This window comes from Saccopteryx leptura, chromosome 5, assembly GCF_036850995.1.
Source record: "Saccopteryx leptura isolate mSacLep1 chromosome 5, mSacLep1_pri_phased_curated, whole genome shotgun sequence".
NCBI lineage: Eukaryota > Metazoa > Chordata > Mammalia > Chiroptera > Emballonuridae > Saccopteryx > Saccopteryx leptura.
This window is the reverse complement of record NC_089507.1, coordinates 92,739,979-92,757,558: the sequence shown is the minus strand read 5'-3', so window position 1 is coordinate 92,757,558 and position 17,580 is coordinate 92,739,979. Positions and strand designations below refer to the sequence as shown.

At 37.7% G+C, this 17,580-nt stretch overlaps 1 protein-coding gene across 4 annotated transcripts in view; it reads right to left on the bottom strand.

The window, feature by feature from the left end:
* SEC24B (SEC24 homolog B, COPII coat complex component) overlaps positions 1-17,580 on the bottom strand; it is a 100,406-nt gene that overhangs the window by 31,799 nt on the left and 51,027 nt on the right. For all 4 annotated transcript variants that reach the window (XM_066384798.1, XM_066384799.1, XM_066384800.1 and 1 more), the window contains 2 exons: positions 14,768-14,848; positions 11,515-11,738 (listed from right to left, as the gene is read on the bottom strand). In XM_066384798.1, coding sequence (XP_066240895.1) covers positions 11,515-11,738; positions 14,768-14,848 — 305 coding nt within the window. The remainder of the gene's footprint in view (positions 1-11,514; positions 11,739-14,767; positions 14,849-17,580) is intronic.

Genomic DNA, 17,580 nt, shown 5'->3' with positions numbered 1-17,580 from the left:
TGATTGTCGTGGCCCTATAGTAGAGTTTGAAGTCAGGTATTGTAATGCCCCCAGCTTCATTCTTTTTCTTTAGGATTGCTTTGGCTATTCGGGGTTTTTTATAGTTCCATATAAATCTGATGATTTTTTGCTCCATTTCTTTAAAAAATATTGGAATTTTGATGGCAATTGCATTAAATTTGTATACTGCTTTGGGTAATATGGCCATCTAAGCAAGATATTCTTAACCTAAATAGGACTTCAAAAATAAATGGCTTCTTTTAAAATAATTTGATAATGTTAATCTTAGATTAAAATCTAAGATCTTTCTTAAGTGAGAATTTAAATGTAAGTCCTAGCAGTGTGCTTTAATCATCATTGTTCACTAATCCTGAAACAGTACTGTCCAAAAAAAAACTATTTTAAATTCCGATTAGATAAAAAGAAATTTCTTTTGCTGCTGTTGTAATCTTCCTTAGAGAGATACATATATCAAATCTGCACAAGTCCTTGCCAGTAAGAGAGAGAAAAGAAAATGTGTAATTCTGAACTGCAAGGAGTTTAGTATTCTCAGAACTACACCTGGCCTTGCACAGATGATTTCACTTATCTGACTATCCATTTCTTCACCAAAATGATGAAAGGAAGATTACTAATATAAAAACATCAAAATTCCAAGTGTTGCCAAGGATGTGAAATAACTGGAACTCACATACTACTAATGGAAGATATAAATAGGGAAATCACTGGGCAGTAACTGCTGAGGTTGAACATATGGACAACCCATGACTGAGTGAATTCACTTCTAGATCTATACATATTCACTTAAAAGATATCAACAGGTCCTAGCCGGTTGGCTCCGCGGTAGAGCGTCAGCCTGGTGTATGGAAGCCCCAGGTTTGATTCCCAGCCAGGGCACACAGGAGGGGCTCCCATCTGCTTCTCCACCCTTGCCCCTCTCCTTTCTTTCTATCTCTTTCTTCCCCTCCCACAGCCAAGGCTCCATTGGAACAAAGGTGGCCCGGGCACTGAGGATTGGCTCCATGGCCTCCGCCTCAGGCACTAGAATGGCTCCGGTTGCAATGAAGCAACGCCCCAGATGGGCAGAGTATTGCCCCCTAGTGGATTGCTGGGTGGATCTCAGTTGGGTGCATGTGGGAGTCTGTCTCTCTGCCTCCCTGCTTCTCACTTCAGGAAAAAAAAAAAGGTACAAACAGAAATATTTACAACAGTACTATTCAAAATGGCCCTCAACTGGAAATTAACCCTAATTAATGCCCTTCAACAATATAACAAATAAATTGTCGTATATTTACATAATGGAGTACTATATAACAATGAAACAAGTGAACTACAAGTACACAGCAAGCATAATGTTGAGCAAAAGAATCTAGCTAAGAGTATACATAGTAAGAGTATATACAGTATGATTCCACTACATAAGGTTTAAAATCAAGTAAAACGAATCTGGTATTAGAAGTCAAGACAGTTGTCAATTCTTATTTGGAGGGTTAGTGACTAGAAAAGGCATGAGAGGCCTCTGGCTATTGGCTACATGAGTGTGTACAATCTGTAGAAATGTTTAAAGCTGCAAGCCGTTAATCTATTATATAAACATTAATTTTTACTTATATTCCAAAGACGATCTCTTAACCTTTCCAAAATAACTTCCCAAATACAATGGGAAAAGAATCACTTCCCACATGACCAGGTGGTGGTGCAGTGGATAGAGAAACCCCAAGGTCACCGGCTTGAGTGTGGGAGCACAGACATGACCCCATGGTCACTGGTTTGAGGCCAAAGGTTGCTGGCTTGAGTTAATGGGTCACTGGCTTGGCTGGAGGCCCCCAACCCCAGTCAAGGCACATATGAGGAAAGCAATCAATGAACAACTAAAGTAATGCAACTACGAGTTGATGCGTCCCATCTCCCTTCCTGTCTGTCCCTCTCTTGCTTAAAAAAAAAAAGAAAGAAAAAAAGAAAAAGGACTTCCCATTCTTCCCATTCTCCTATGTTAAAGGTTGGCAAACATTTTCTGTAGAGGCTCAGATAATAAATATTTTAAAATTTAAGAGCTGCATGGTCTCTTTTGCAACTCTTCAACTCTATCACTGTAGTACAAAAGTTGCTAAATGTTTTATTTACCAGAGTAGGCAGCAGGCCAGATTTGGCCAAAGAACCTTCTATGTCATTATGAAAAACCACTTTCTATTTCAAAATAATTTTTCCCCCTTGCCCAAGACTTCCTCTAAGAACCAGATTATTCCTTTTTTTTTTTCAGATTATTTCTTTGAAGTTGGTTTTCTTCTCATTAAAATACACAAATGACATATTATGACTCCAAATAGCAATTTGCCTAAAGCACACAAGTCAGTCCTTCATCTGGCTAGCAAACTGTGGCTCGCGAGCCACACGTGGCTTTTTGGCCCCTTAAGTGTGGCTCTTCCACAAAATACCACATGAGGGCACTACCTCGATAAGGAATGTACCTACCTATATAGTTTGTTTAAAAAATTTGACTTTCAAAAGAAGTTTCAATCATTGTACTGTTGATATTTGGCTCTGTTGACTAATGAGTTTGTCGACCACTGATCTGGACCAATAGACCATAAAGAAAATCTAACAAAACATAAGTCAGGGAAGTTTGTACTAACCAACCATGTTTTTCTAGTGCCTCTCCCAGTTTTCTTCTTCCTTCTGAGCCTTAAATCTAAGGTTAAATTCTAAAACAAATGATGTTCCTATTTCCCTCTAATTTTTATTATTAGTGCACCATAGATGAATTTTCTATAAGATTAGTCTAGTAAAAGCAAGTTTTTAAAAATTATTATAAATATAATGCTTTAGCCATTTTAATTGTTTCCTTAGATTTTATTTTCTTCTTGATAAAAATAAATATAAAATACTTTTATGCATTATTAAATTGAGATAGTATTTAAGAGGTGAATCTAAACAAAGTCATGTCAGAATGGGTCACAGCAGTAGTTAATGAACATAAGCACTGGCAAGCATTTATGTATGTGGAGGCTTTCACCAGTATATGTCAGAGATTTCCTCAAGAGTTAAAACAAAATTGCAAACCACATTTATACCATATTATTTTTTAAAAGAAGAAACTAGCATAATAATACAGAAAAAGAAGAAAACTTTAATGTTTACTTTAATTTCCCGATTATATAAAGACTGAAAAATAAAAGTACCATGAAGAAAAAAACCACAGCTAATAGCCTTTTCCAAATTAAACCTCTTTAAACAGTTAACATTCCCTGACCTGTGGTGGTGTAGTGAGTAAAGCATTCAACCTGGAATGCTGAGGTTGCTGTTTTGAAACCCTAGGCTTGCTTGGTCAAGGCACATATGCGAAACAACTACTATGAGCTGATGCTTCCCACTCCTCCTCACCCTACTATCTCTCACTAAAAATCAATAAATAAAATCTTAAAAAAAAAAGACTATGATCCTTCTTTATGATCACTTCACTTCAGACAGACAGACCCTCAAATATGACAGACACTCTCCTTTCTCAGGGTCTTTGCACTTGCTGAGCTTCCTAAGACTTCTTTTTCTAAATATGTACATAACTCACTCCTCACCTTCTTCATATCTTTGTTCAAAAACCATCTTCTAAGTCAAGTCTTCCCTGAGCATCTCCTTTAAAACTGTAATTTCACACAGAAGAGAGAAGATGGTGATAGAGTAGGCGGACGTTCCAACTCCCACCTCCCAGAACCAAGTGGATTACAACTTAATTTTAAAATAATCATCTTGAAAACCCATCTTTGGACTAAAATAAGAAGACTCTATAACCAAGGATCAAGGAAGAAGCCACACGGAGACTGGGAGGAAAGGCAGAGATGCGGAAACAGCTGCCCCACTCACAGGAGCAAGTGGCGGCCCAGAGGGACTCTCACAGCGGGGTGGGTTGCCTGGAGGGTTGTGGGTCCTCAGCCCCAGGACTGGAGCCCCAGCTTTGAGTCTCAGAGACTAAAAGAGTCTTACGGACAGTATTTAGCTGAGAAAAGAGCTGGGATACTGTTTGCAAGAAAGAGACAGAACTCTCAGACCCAGGCTCTGTCTTAGAGGAACCGTGCAGAAAACCTAGGTCATAACCACTCACCTGGGACTACAGGAGAGGGGAGAGCTGAGAGGACTGGAGTTGCGAGAAGAGAGTGTAATCTCGAAGGCACAGGGAGAGACACTGTGGGGGATAGAAACCCTAACCCCTGTGCTGAGTGATTCCCCAAATCTAAAGTGGCCATTTTTCCTGGAGGCAGCAACACCAGCAAAGGGAAGCAATAACCCAGTCCACTGGAGGCTCTCCTTCCACAGTTAGACCAAAGAGTCACTTAGAAGCAAGGACTCTTGAGGGACACAGGTTGTGGGTGCTGAAGTCTGAGCTACACTGCACCCCAAATGCCTGCGGCGAAAGAGGCTGAGGTGGCCCGAGTGCCCACAGTGGCGGGGGCTGAGGCAGCACAAGCATGTGTGCACACCCTTGACAGCGGCGGCAAAGACGGCCCCAGTGCCTGTGACGGCGGAGACTGAGGTAGTGCGCCAGCAAACAAACCACACCTTGGGAACAGAGGCCACACTCACTAGACTCTGGTGGCCACACCCTTCTGAGACCTAAAAAAGAAGGAAAAAAAAGTCTGGATAGAATGACACCTGAGGCTAAGGCACAAGCCACACACAGTACTGTTTGTTCCTAATCCATGAATTACCATGCTGAGCCCAACAAGCAGCCAGCAGTAAGAGGTGGCAGAAAGCAGGTCTCAGGGGAACTTGGAACTTTTAAACAAACTTTCCCCAGGCCAAGAGTAGATAAAAGCCAGCCTAGGAGTGAGGCTGATATATACAATGGCACCTGGGCCCAACAGAGGAAGTCACAAATTCTGGATGGCCTGTAGCTCCAAAAAGATTGCTAAGTGCCAGTCATAGGCAGTGACCTCCAATGGTCTGCACCAGGTTCCAGCCAAGGAGGTCCAGGGCTGGCACATCTAGCAGCCAGACACAGGGAGCATCAGTTCAGTATGTAACAACTCTTGTTAGAGTGGTATCTTAAGAAAGGGCTCCTCAAAAAAAAAAAAAAAAAAAAAAAAGAAAAGAAAAAAAAAAGGGGGCTCCTCACACCTGACCCAGCTAACGCATAGAAAATGTTGACACAAATAGCAATAAAAAAACAGTGGCAGCAGAAAAGTAGTCCACAGCAGATTAGAAACAACAGCTGATGTCAACCCAAGAAGATCTAGAAACAGCACAACTGGAAACTGGAAGCAGACAACTCCAACCCTAGACCAGGGGTCCCCAAACTTTTTACACAGGGGGCCAGTTCACTGTCCCTCAGACCATTGGAGGGCCGGACTATAAAAAAAACTATGAACAAATCCCTATGCACACTGCACATATCTTATTTTAAAGTAAAAAAACAAAATGGGAACAAATACAATATTTAAAATAAAGAACAAGTAAATTTAAATCAACAAACTGACCAGTATTTCAATGGGAACTATGGGTCTGCTTTTGGCTAATGAGATGGTCAATGTGCTCCTCTCACTGACCACCAATGAAAGAGGTGCCCCTTCCGGAAGTGTGGCGGGGGCCGGATAAATGGCCTCAGGGGGCCGCATGCGGCCCGCGGGCCATAGTTTGGGGACCCCTGCCCTAGACTCAGCTAGCTACACAAACAACACACCCAAAGGAAGAGTCTATACACAGACAAAATGGGAAGACAGAGAAATACAATCCAAATGTATCAACAAAAAAAATCCCCAGAAAAAAACCTGAATGAGATGAAAGTAACCAAATTATTGGGTACAGAATTTAAAATAATGATTGCTAGGATGCTCAAAGATCTTAGAGCAACAATGGATGGACATAACAAGCACCTAAATAAAGAGATAACAAACATCACAAAGAACATTGAAATCATAAAAAGAACCAGTCAAATTAAAAATAAATATCAGAAATGAAGACTACAACAGAAGGAATTAAAAGCAGGCTGGATGAAGCAGAGGATTGAATCAGTGATTTAGAGGACAAGATAAATGAAAGTACGGAAGCAGAACAGCAAAAAGAAAAGAGGATCAAAAAGTCTGAGAAAATTCTAAGAGAGCTCTGTGACAACACGAAGAGAAACAACATCCACATCATAGGGGTTCCAGAAGGAGAAGAGAAAGAGCAAGGAATAGAGAACCTGATTGAAGAAATCATAGCTGAAAACTTCCCTATATTGATAGAGGAAAAAGTCACACAAGTTTAAGAAGCACAGAGAGTCCCATTAAAGAGGAACCCAAAGAGGCCTACACCAAGACACATCATAATTAAAATGCCAAAATTAAGGGATAAAAAAAGAATACTAAAAGCTTCAAGAGAAAAGCAGTCAATTATCTACAGAGGAGCCCCATACGGATGACATCCGACTTCTGAACAGAAACACTAGAGGCCAGAAGGGAATGGCAAGAAATATTCAAAGTAATGAAAAACAAGAGCCCACAACCAAGACTTCTTTATCCAGCAAGACTATTGTTTAAAATTAAAGGAGAAATAAAAAGCTTCCCAGACAAAAAAACAACAACAAAAAACACAACTCAAGGAATTTACTACAACCAAAGCAAGGCTGCAAGAAATGTTAAGGGACCTGTTGTAAACAGAACAAAAGGGGAAAAAAATCTAGAAAAAGAAAAATGTAGATTTAAAGAATAAAATGGCATTAAACAACTACATATCAATAATAACCTTAAATGTAAATAGATTAAATGCTCCAATCAAAAGACAGAGAGTAGCTGCATGGATGGGAAAATGGGATGCGTACATATGCTGTCTACAAGAGACACACCTGAAAACAAAAGATACACACAGACTGAAAGTGAAGAGATGGAAAAAAAATATTTCATTCAAATGGAAATGAAAAAAAAAACTGAGGTAACAATATTATATCTGACAAAATAGACTTTAAAACAAAGGCTATAGTAAGGGACAAAGAAGGTCACTACATAATGATAAGGGGAACAATCCAACAGGAAGATATAACCATTACAAATATCTATGCACCTAATATAGGAGCACTTAAATATATAAAGCAGAGTTTGATGGACATAAAGGATGAGATCAACAGCAATACTATAATAGTGGGATTTTGATACCCCACTAATGTCAATGGATAGATCCTCAAGAAAGAAAATTAACGAAGAAACAGCAGTCTTAAAGGACACACTAGATCAACTGGATTTAATAGATATCTTCAGAACTTTTCACCCTAAAGCAGCAGAATATACATTCTTTTCAAATGCTCATGATACATGCTCTAGGATAGACCACATGTTAGAACACAAAATGTGTCTCAATAAATTTAAGAAGACTGAAATCGTATCAAGCATCTTCTTGGATCACAATGGCATAAAACTAAAAATGAACTACAACAGAAAAACTGAAAAACATTCAAACACTTGGAGACTAAACAGCATATTATTAAATAACGAATGGCTTAACAAAGAGATCAAAGAAGAAATAAAAAATTTCCATGAAAATGAACATACAACGACTCAAAATTTATGGGACACAGCAAAAGAAGTCCTGAAAGGGAAGTTCACAGCATTAGAGGCATACCTTAAGAAGCAAGAAAAAGCTCAAATAAACAACTGTGCATCTCAAAGAACAACAAATAAAGCCCAGAAGAAGTAGAAGGAAGGAAATGATAAAGATCAGAGCGAAAATAAATGACAGAGAGGCTAAAAAAAAATACAGAAGGTCAATGAAACCAAGAACTGGTTCTTTGAAAAGGTAAACAAGATTGATGAACCTTTAAAAAGACTTAACAAGAAAAAAAGAGAGAGGACTCAAAATTAGAAATGAGAATGGAGAAGTAACAACTGACACAGCAGAAATACAAAGGGTTGTAAGAAAATACTATGAAGAACTGTATGCCAAAAAATTAGATAACCTAGGTGAAATGGACAAAATTCACTGAAACATATAATCTTTCAAAAATCAATCTGGAAGAATCAGAAAACCTAAACAGACCGATTACAACAAATGAGGTCGAAACAGTTATCAAAAAACTCCCAACAAACAAAAGTCCTGGGCCAGATGGCTTCACAGGTGAATTTTAGTAAATATTCAAAAAAGAACTAATTCCTATCCTTCTCAAGCTATTTCAAAAAATTCAAGAGATGGGAAAACTTCCAAGCTCCTTTTATGAGGCGAGCAAAACCCTCATTCCTAAACCAGGCAAAGACATTACAAAGAAAGAAAACTATAAGCCAATATCCCTGATGAACTTAGATGCTAAAATTCTCAACAAAATATTAGCAAACTGGATTCAGCAATACATGAAAAAAATCATACATCAAAATAAGTGGAATTTATTCTGGGGATGCAAGATTGGTACAATATTCGCAGATCAATTTGATTCATCACATAAAAAAAAAAAGGAGAAAAATCACAGGATAATATCACTAGATGCAAAAAAAGCATTTTATAAAATCCAGCACCCATTTATATCAAAAGTCTCAGCAAAGTGGGAATACAGAGAACATACCTCAACATGATAAGGCCATCTATGACAAACCCACAGCCAACATCATACTCAATGGGCAATAATTAAAAGCAATGCCCTTAAGATCAGGAACAAGGCAGGCGTGCCCCCCTTTCACCACTCTTATTCAACATAGTTCTGGAAGTCCTAGCCACAGCAATCAGACAAGAAGAAGAAATAAAAGGCATTCTAATTGGAAAAGAACTAAAACTATCATTATTTGCTAACATGATACTATACACAGAAAACCCTAAAGTCTCAGTCAAACAACTACTGGGCCTGATAAATGAATTCAGCAAGGTGACAGGATATAAAATTAATATTCAGAAATTAGGCCCTGGCCGGTTGGCTCAGTGGTAGAGTGTCGGCCTGGCGTGCGGGATACCCGGGTTCGATTCCCGGCCAGGGCACATAGGAGAAGCGCCCATTTGCTTCTCCAACCCCCCCTTCCTCTCTGTCTCTCTCTTCCCCTCCTGCAGCCAAGGCTCCATTGGAGCAAAGATGGCCCGGGCGCTGGGGATGGCTCCTTGGCCTCTGCCCCAGGCGCTAGAGTGGCTCTGGTCGCCGCAGAGCGACGCCCTGGAGGGGCAGAGTATTGCCCCCTGGTGGGCAGAGCATCGCCCCTGGTGGGCGTGTCGGGTGGATCCCGGTCGGGCGCATGCAGGAGTCTGTCTGACTGTCTCTCCCCGTTTACGGCTTCAGAAAAATACAAAAAAAAAAAAAAAAAAAATCAGAAATTAGAGGCATTTTTATACACCAACAATGAACTGTCTGAAAGGAAATTAAAAAAACAATCCCCTTCACTATTTCAACAAAATAAACAGAGTACCTAGGGGTAAATATAACCAACGAGATTTAAGACTTGTACTCAGAAAAGTATAAAACATTGATAAAAGAAATCAAGGAAGATATAAACAAGTGGGAACTTATACTGTGTTCATGGATAGGAAGAATAAACATCATTAAAATGTCTATATTACCCAAAGCAATCTATAAATTCAATGTAATTCCTATTAAAATACCAATGACATACTTCAAAGATATAGAACAAATATTCCAAAAATCTATATGGAACCAAAAAAGAACACGAATAGCCTTAGCAATCTTGAAAAAGAAGAATAAAGTGGATGGTATCACACTTCCTGATATTGAGTTATACTACAAGGCCATTGTACTCAAAATAGCTTGGCACTGGCATAAGAACAGGCATATAGATCTGTGGAACAGAGAACCCAGAAATAAACCCACACCTATATGGACAATTGATATTTGACAAAGGAGATAAACACAATGAAGTAAAGACAGCCTCTTTAACAAAAGGTGTTGGGAAAATTGAACAGGAACTTGCAAAAAAATTAAACGAGGCCACCAACTTATACCATTCACAAAAATAAACTCAAAATGGATAAAAGGTTTAAATGTAAGTCATGAAACCATAATCATCTTAAAGGAAAACATAGGCAGTAAGCTCTCTGACATCTATCACAGCAATATATTTGCTGATTTATCTTCCCGGGCAAGTGAAATAAAGGACAGGATGAACAAACGGGACTATATCAAACTAAAAAGCTTTGCACAGCTAAGACAATATGGACAAAATAAAAAGAAAAACCACACAATGGGAGAACATATTTGACAATATGTCTGATAAGGGGTTAATAACCAAAATTTATAAAGAACTTGTAAATCTCAACACCAGGAAGACAAACAATCCAATCCAAAAATGGGCAAAAGAAATGAATAGACACTTCTCCATAAAGGACATGCAGACGGCCAATAGGCATATGAAAAAATGCTCAACACCACTAATCATTAGAGAAATGCAAATTAAAACCACAATGAGATATCACCTCACACCAGTCAGAATGGCGCTCATCAACAAAACAACACAGAATAAGTGATGGAAAGGATGTGGAGAAAAGGGAACCCTCCTGCACTGCTGGTGGGAATGCAGACTGGTGCAGCCACTGTGGAATACAGTATGGAGATTCCTCAAGAAATTAAAAATTGAACTGCCTTTTGACTCAGCTATACCACTTTTAGGAATATACCCAAAGAACACCAAAGTACTGTTTGAAAAGAAGAAATGCACCCCCATGTTTATGGCAGCATTGTTCACAATAGCAAAGATCTGGAAACAGCCCAAGTGTCTGTCAGTGGACTAGTGAATTAAAAAGCTGTGGTACATATATGTAATGGAATACTACACAGTTGTGAAAAGGAAGGAAATCTTACCTTTTGTCACAATATGGATGGACCTGGAGACTATCATGCTAAGTGAAATAAACCAGGCAGAGAAAGAAATATCATATGACCTCACTCATTTGAGGAATCTAATGAACAATGTGAACTGAGGAACAGAATAGAGGCCTAGGCGGGATCAAAGGGACCAGAGGGAAAGCAGTCAGAGGGAAAGGGGGTGAGAGGATGGGATCAGAGAAGAGAAAGAGATTAATGAAATTATATATACATAACACAGCATTATAGAGAGCAGGACAGCAAATCCTGGATGGAAGGGGGAGGCACTGGAGGGAGGGGGAGAAGGGGGGATCAAGGGGAATACGGAGGGGTGGGGGAGATATAGCCGGCAGGACACTTGAATCTATGTAAACATAATAAATTAAAATCAATTAAAAAAAAGTTAATTTTAGTAGGGAAACTAGAGGAGGTTTACAGTAACTAGAGTATATTTTCTGTATAATTCTGTAAGCTAAAACTGCTCTAAAAAGTAGTCTATTCAATTTTTTAAAGGTTCTTGAGGTTCTGATACCTAACACTGTAAATTGTAAGTGGAGAAATTAAAAAAAATTAGTATTTATATTTCCTTTTATCTTTTTTTATGTATGCACACACATAAAAATTGTAATCAAATTCTACCTATGTTTGATCCAGGCTTATCTGTACTTGTACCAATAATCCATTTGAATCACAGGGATTTGTTAGAATTAACCATGGTTTCACAATTTTAGAAATGCAATGTCTTTCTGTGACTAAATACATACTTGGGAATACTGCTGGAATCCAGAGGACACTGGGCTACAGGGCTGTACTCCAGAATTCAGTGGTGCTGCAGCATTCTGATAGCCAGGCTGAAGAGTGGGATAACCATATCCAAATGGTTTAGCCATTTTTGAAGGCTGAGGTGCAGCGGGCACTTGAGCTGAAGTAGGGTCAGGTTCAGAAGCGGGATCAGGAGCAGGACTGCTTGCTGATGAAGAAAGCATATCTAACAAAGAGAAAAAGAAAAACACAGTTTTAACATTTGAAAACATGACTGTATAAAGACTTGGCTCCTAGAAGAGCTGTAACGTTTGGCATTTAAAACGTTTCTGTTTTAAACTTTTTATTATGAGAAATTTTGAATATACACTAAAGTTGAGAGAATAGAATAAACCTCACATACTCATCACTCAGCTTTAATAATCCTCAATATTGTGCTAATTAATTTTTTTATAGAAGTGCTTACAACAAAACCTCATTTCATGACAATTACTTCATTCGGTTAGTATTTCTAGGAGATAAGAAGGGCTTTATGTTTATATTATACATATAAAAGACAGTTGTTTTTCCTTTTATTCTCTCAGCAGAAATCCTGCTAAAAAGCAGAAAACAAAGCAAAGCAATTAAAAAAGCAATTCTGCCCTGACTGAATAGCTTGACTGGTTAGAGCAGGGTAGTCAACCTTTTAATACCTACCGCCCACTTTTGTATCTCTGTTAGTAGTAAAATTTTCTAACCGCCCACCGGTTCCACAATAATGGTGATTTATAAAGTAGGAAAGTAACTTTACTTTATAAAATTTATAAAGCAGAGTTATAGCAAGTTAAACCATATAATAATACTTACCAAGTATTTTATGTTGGATTTTCGTTAAGTTTGGCAGAATAAATCTTTATAAAACAACTTACTATGGTTAAATCTTTCTTTTTATTTATACTTTGGTTGCTCTGCTACTGCCCACGATGAAAGCTGGAACGCCCACTAGTGGGCAGTAGGGACCTGGTTGACTACCACTGGGTTAGAGCATCATTCCGAAGTGCAGAGATTGCCAGTCTGATCCCTGGTCAGGGCACATACAGGAATGGATCAATGTTCCTGTTTCTCTCTCCCTCTTTCCCACACCCCTTCCTCTCTTGCTAAATTCCATCAATAAATATCTGTAATATAGATTTGAATCTATTTTTTCATAGAAAAATTATATTCTTCACTAGTCATAAGACTAAAAACTATATTTTCAAAAGCATCTGACTTAATAAAACTTATTTTTTTTAAAGTTTCTTAAGGAATTATATCCTTCCACTGACTTTATTGGCTCCCATTTTGAAGATACAGTCCTAGACATTCTGCTATCATCAAGTGCTAATAGGCAAGGCTTGGCTTACTGGCTTTTTGGGAACCTTCCAGACTTCTTAAAAGGACAGAGCATTAATACAGTGTCATATTCCTAACTCTCTTGTTTGTTCCTTCTCATGGTGATGGGACTGTAAGTAGAAACGTTCTCTTAACATGACATTAGCATAAAAGCCAAAGAACTGGAGTAATAAACATAGAGGTCTAAAACCTATCCCTTTCTTTAAGAAATGAACACTGTTTCATACACTTCTAGGTCTTAAAATCTATCCTGATACTTGACATATATTAAACTTTCCATTTTTTTTCTTTTTCTTTCTTTTTTTTTTTTTTTTACAGAGACAGAGAGTCAGATAGGGACAGACAGACAGGAACGGAGAGAGATGAGAAGCATCAATCATCAGTTTTTCGTTGCGACACCTTAGTTGTTCATTGATTGCTTTCTCATATGTGCCTTGACTGTGGGGCTACAGCAGACCAACTAACCCCTTGCTCGAGCCAGCGACCTTGGGTCCAAGCTGGTGAGCTTTGCTCAAACCAGATGAGCCCGCACTCAAGCTGGCAATCTCGGGGTCTTGAACCTGGGTTCTCCACATCCCAGTCCGACGCTCCATCCACTGGGCACCACCTGGTCAGGCAAACTTTCCATTTTCTTAACCTTACTGCTACAGTTGCGTATATCTTCATTTTGGTGCAATACAAATAGCTAGACAACTTGAGTAGGCCACTCAATGTCAAAGCACAGTTTGTAATAAGATTAAGATATTTTGACAAAGAACACAAACAAGCCAAAGTCTAACTCCAAGGCTATGATGTTTTAATTATACCACATTGGACAATTCATTTCAGGTTACTTTGAAACTCATGAAATACTATACAGTTAAGAGTATTCCGATTTTAATGAATAGAGTAACTCTTCTAAAATATTTTGATGATAATGATTGCTTTTAGAATGGTCCACAACTTCTTACACACATACATGCAAACAGTGGTTCCTGGAGGGGAAAAAAAAATCTGTCACTACAAAAGACTAAATAGCTTATATAAGTATTCTTGGGATATTAAAATGAAATTCTATATTATGCTGAGAAGATCAACATTTTCTGATTCATAGAATGATAGCAAGATAGTATGTTTAGTTAAGTACAGCATATTCCAACTCTAATCCTGATTACCAGAGTGATAAGAAATAAAGAGAAGGGCAAAATTACTTGTCCTAAAGTTTGGAATCATTAGAAAGAAAGAAAAAGAGGGAAGTCAGGTATGGTTGTCAGGTGATAGGAGACAGGCAAATGAGGAAAATCACCATACAAATATTATAGTAAAAATGACTATTAACTATAAAAGTTAAGTTTGCATTGTTTTTTCTTGCAATACTATCCATTACTCTTATTTCTATGTAGTTAGTGACCAAAGTTATTTTCTAGATATGGTTAAAAGTAATGCCTCCAAAAACTACATCCAAGTTGGTTCATCTATTTACCTGGTGGAGGCAGCCAGGAGCCATAGGGGGAGTAAAGAGTTAAAGATTAATTATATTCATAGGCTAGTTGGAAGGAATTCAACGATCTAAGCATGAGAACAAAAATGTATTTATTTAAGAAGTTACTAGCATTACAAAAAGGGAAGAGAAAATTATTTACTATTAAAAGATTTTTAGGAGGAAAGAGATAAAGAGCATAACAAAAATAAAATAATAAATATCCTTATACTTTCCAGAAACAACATTCATAGTTGTTATATAACAATTCACACTGTTAAGTTAGGCTGAGAAATACCCAAAACGTCCTTTATTCCTATTAAAAATATATCCTGCTAATTATGTATATAATATGTTTATGTTTGAAAGCAATTGATGGTCAATAACTTTTCAAATAAACATTGAATAAGCACAAAACAAATTACCTGGGTAGCTGCCTCCTTCTAGGGCATCGTAACTGTTGGGCAGTGGAGAAGCACTGCTTGTGGTAGAAGAGCTGTCAACACCTAGAAGGAAAACCAAAGTGTCTAAGTTCAAAATGACACTGTATCTTACAGCAGCCATTGACAATTTTAAAGATGGTTTGCTGACTCTAGTGAACATGTAAGATGACTGATGTTGAAAGACATTTAAAAAACCATATATAAATTTCTGATATAAGAATAGCGGATGAGAGTAGGGAGAATATGAAGCAAATGAATGGAATAAAATTTAATAAAATATATGTGATGGTATCTGAGAATAGATACCAAAATACTCAAACACAAATATAAATTTAGATTGATAGAATATTAATGTAGTTACATCTCAAAAACTGCAAGTTATTAAATATATTTTATCAGTATTAGTATATTTTGATTAAATAATTAAATATTAATGACTCTTCTAACAGCATAGCTATATAAAACCCCACAAAAGAGGAGTCTGTGTTTTGGGTTGCTACCTAGCCTGTTACTAAACTTTTCTATGCCTCAGCTTATTCATCTGCAGAATGAAGATTAAATAGTACTGGCCATATTTAATAAGGTAATATACATGAAAGGCATTCTAATAAATGTTAATCTATAAAATTTTTATTATCTGTGTTCATTCAAAACCTGTAAGATTAATAGAAATATTCAGTGGTAATTTATGAGCCCAGCACGCAGTGGTAATTTATGATGAAATTTAGTGATGCGTCACATAAACAGAAGAACATACAATATATTTCTTTCATTCACTCACTCAACAAATATTTCATTGAGAGCCTAAAGCTATCCTAGGTAAATATGCTAGCGTATACAGTGATGAATAAACCCCCAAATGCACATGGTCACACTCTCTCTTGTGTTAGAAAACTTGGTCTTCTTCACCATAAGACAAAATTCTGTTCTAAAAAGGTGATCCCTAGCTCTTAACAATATTATAAATGGGTTCAAAAATTTTTAGGGTATTTTTCAACTGTGATATAAAAAGAATAGGTATGCATAATTATATTCCACTGAATAATTTCAGAAAACCATGTGAATTGGATATGTTGACTCATGGCATAATAGCTTGTGTAGGGTGGTTTTACTACTGGCAAAGAACACAATTTGGAGCCAAAGACTGTAATCACATCAGACTCTGTTGTTTACCTGCTATATAACTTTGGGTATGCGACAATCATCAATACTCTCTTCTGCAAAATGAGAACAATTTGAAAATTGTCCTATGGGTGGGTCTTTTTTAATGTTCTTGTGAGATTTAAATGAGACACTGGACATGAAGCAACATATACAAAGTAGGAGGATAAAATAATAGGTGGAAGACACAAAGTGCTTTCTTTGTGAAAACTAGAAAAATGGTGTACATGTCATTATTCTTAATTAAGAATTGAAAGTAAGTAATGGGTCTTCTTTTTTGTTACCTTATAGTTGTGAATTTATAGATAAAGAAGAATCTGATATAGAAGGTCAAAGTCAGAAAGTAATAGCATTGAAAACAACACACCAAAACCCGAATATTCATCAATAGATGAATGCATAAACAAAATATGGTATATCTATACAATGGGATATTATTCACCTATAAAAAGGAAGGAAGTACAAATATATGCTACAATAATAAGAATCCTTGAAACATGCTAAGTGAAAGTAGCAAGACACAAAAGGTCACACACTGCAGGATTTCATTTATATCAAATATCCAGAATAGGTAAATCTACAGACAGTAGATTGGCAGTTTCCAGAAGATGAGAAGAGGGGGAAATGGGAAGTTGCAGCTTAATGGTTACAGTTTTCTTTTGGGATAATGAAATGTTTAGTTAGTACATTCAAAGAGTTAGAACTAGACAGAAGTAGTGATTGCACAACTTTGTGAATACACTAAATGTATTTTATGATGTGAATTTCAACTCAAAACAATATGCCAAGATATTTCAATGGGCAAAGAATATTCAATGAATGGTGCTGAACAATTAGATATCCATATGCAGAAGAGTAAGTTAGACCCTTCCTTACACTTTACACTAAAGTTACCTCAAAGTGGATCACAGACCAAAATGTAAGCACTCAAACTATAAAACTCTCAGAAAATAGGAAGATAGGAGTACTGATCTTTGGAACCATATACCAAGCAAATTACTGCTTTCCACGTACCAGCTGGTCTCAGTTGAACAAACAGCTTTGGTACTTGTCACCACTTTGTTGTTGTTTTTTTGTTTTTTGGTATTTCTCTGAAGTGAGAAGTAGGGAGGCAGAGAGACAGACTCCTGCATGCATCCAACCGGGATCCACCCAACATGCCCACCAGGGGGCGATGTGTTGCCCATCTGGGGTGTTGCTCTGTTGAAACCTGAGCCATTCTAGTGCCTGAGGCAGAGGCCATGGAGCCATCCTCAGTGCCCAGGCCAACTTAGTTCCAATGGAGCCTTAGCTGCGAGAGGGGAAGAGAGACATAGAGAGAAAGAAGAGGGGAAGGGGGGGGGGGGGGAGCAGATTGTCACTTGTATGTGCCCAGGCTGAGAATTGAACCTGGGACTTCTACACACTGGGCCAACACTCTACAGCTAAGCTAGCCGGCCAGGGCCTTGTCACCGCTCTTAAACCTGACATAGGCCTAATTTACCTCAGTTACTTCATGCTACAATTAGTAAATGGTCTGAGAACAAATGGGGTGGGGGTGAATTTGAATGTAGTACTTGGGAAGAATTTTCCCTCATTCTTTTACTGTCTTCACGTCACACATTGAAAGAAGAAAAAGAGGAAGAAGAAAGGAA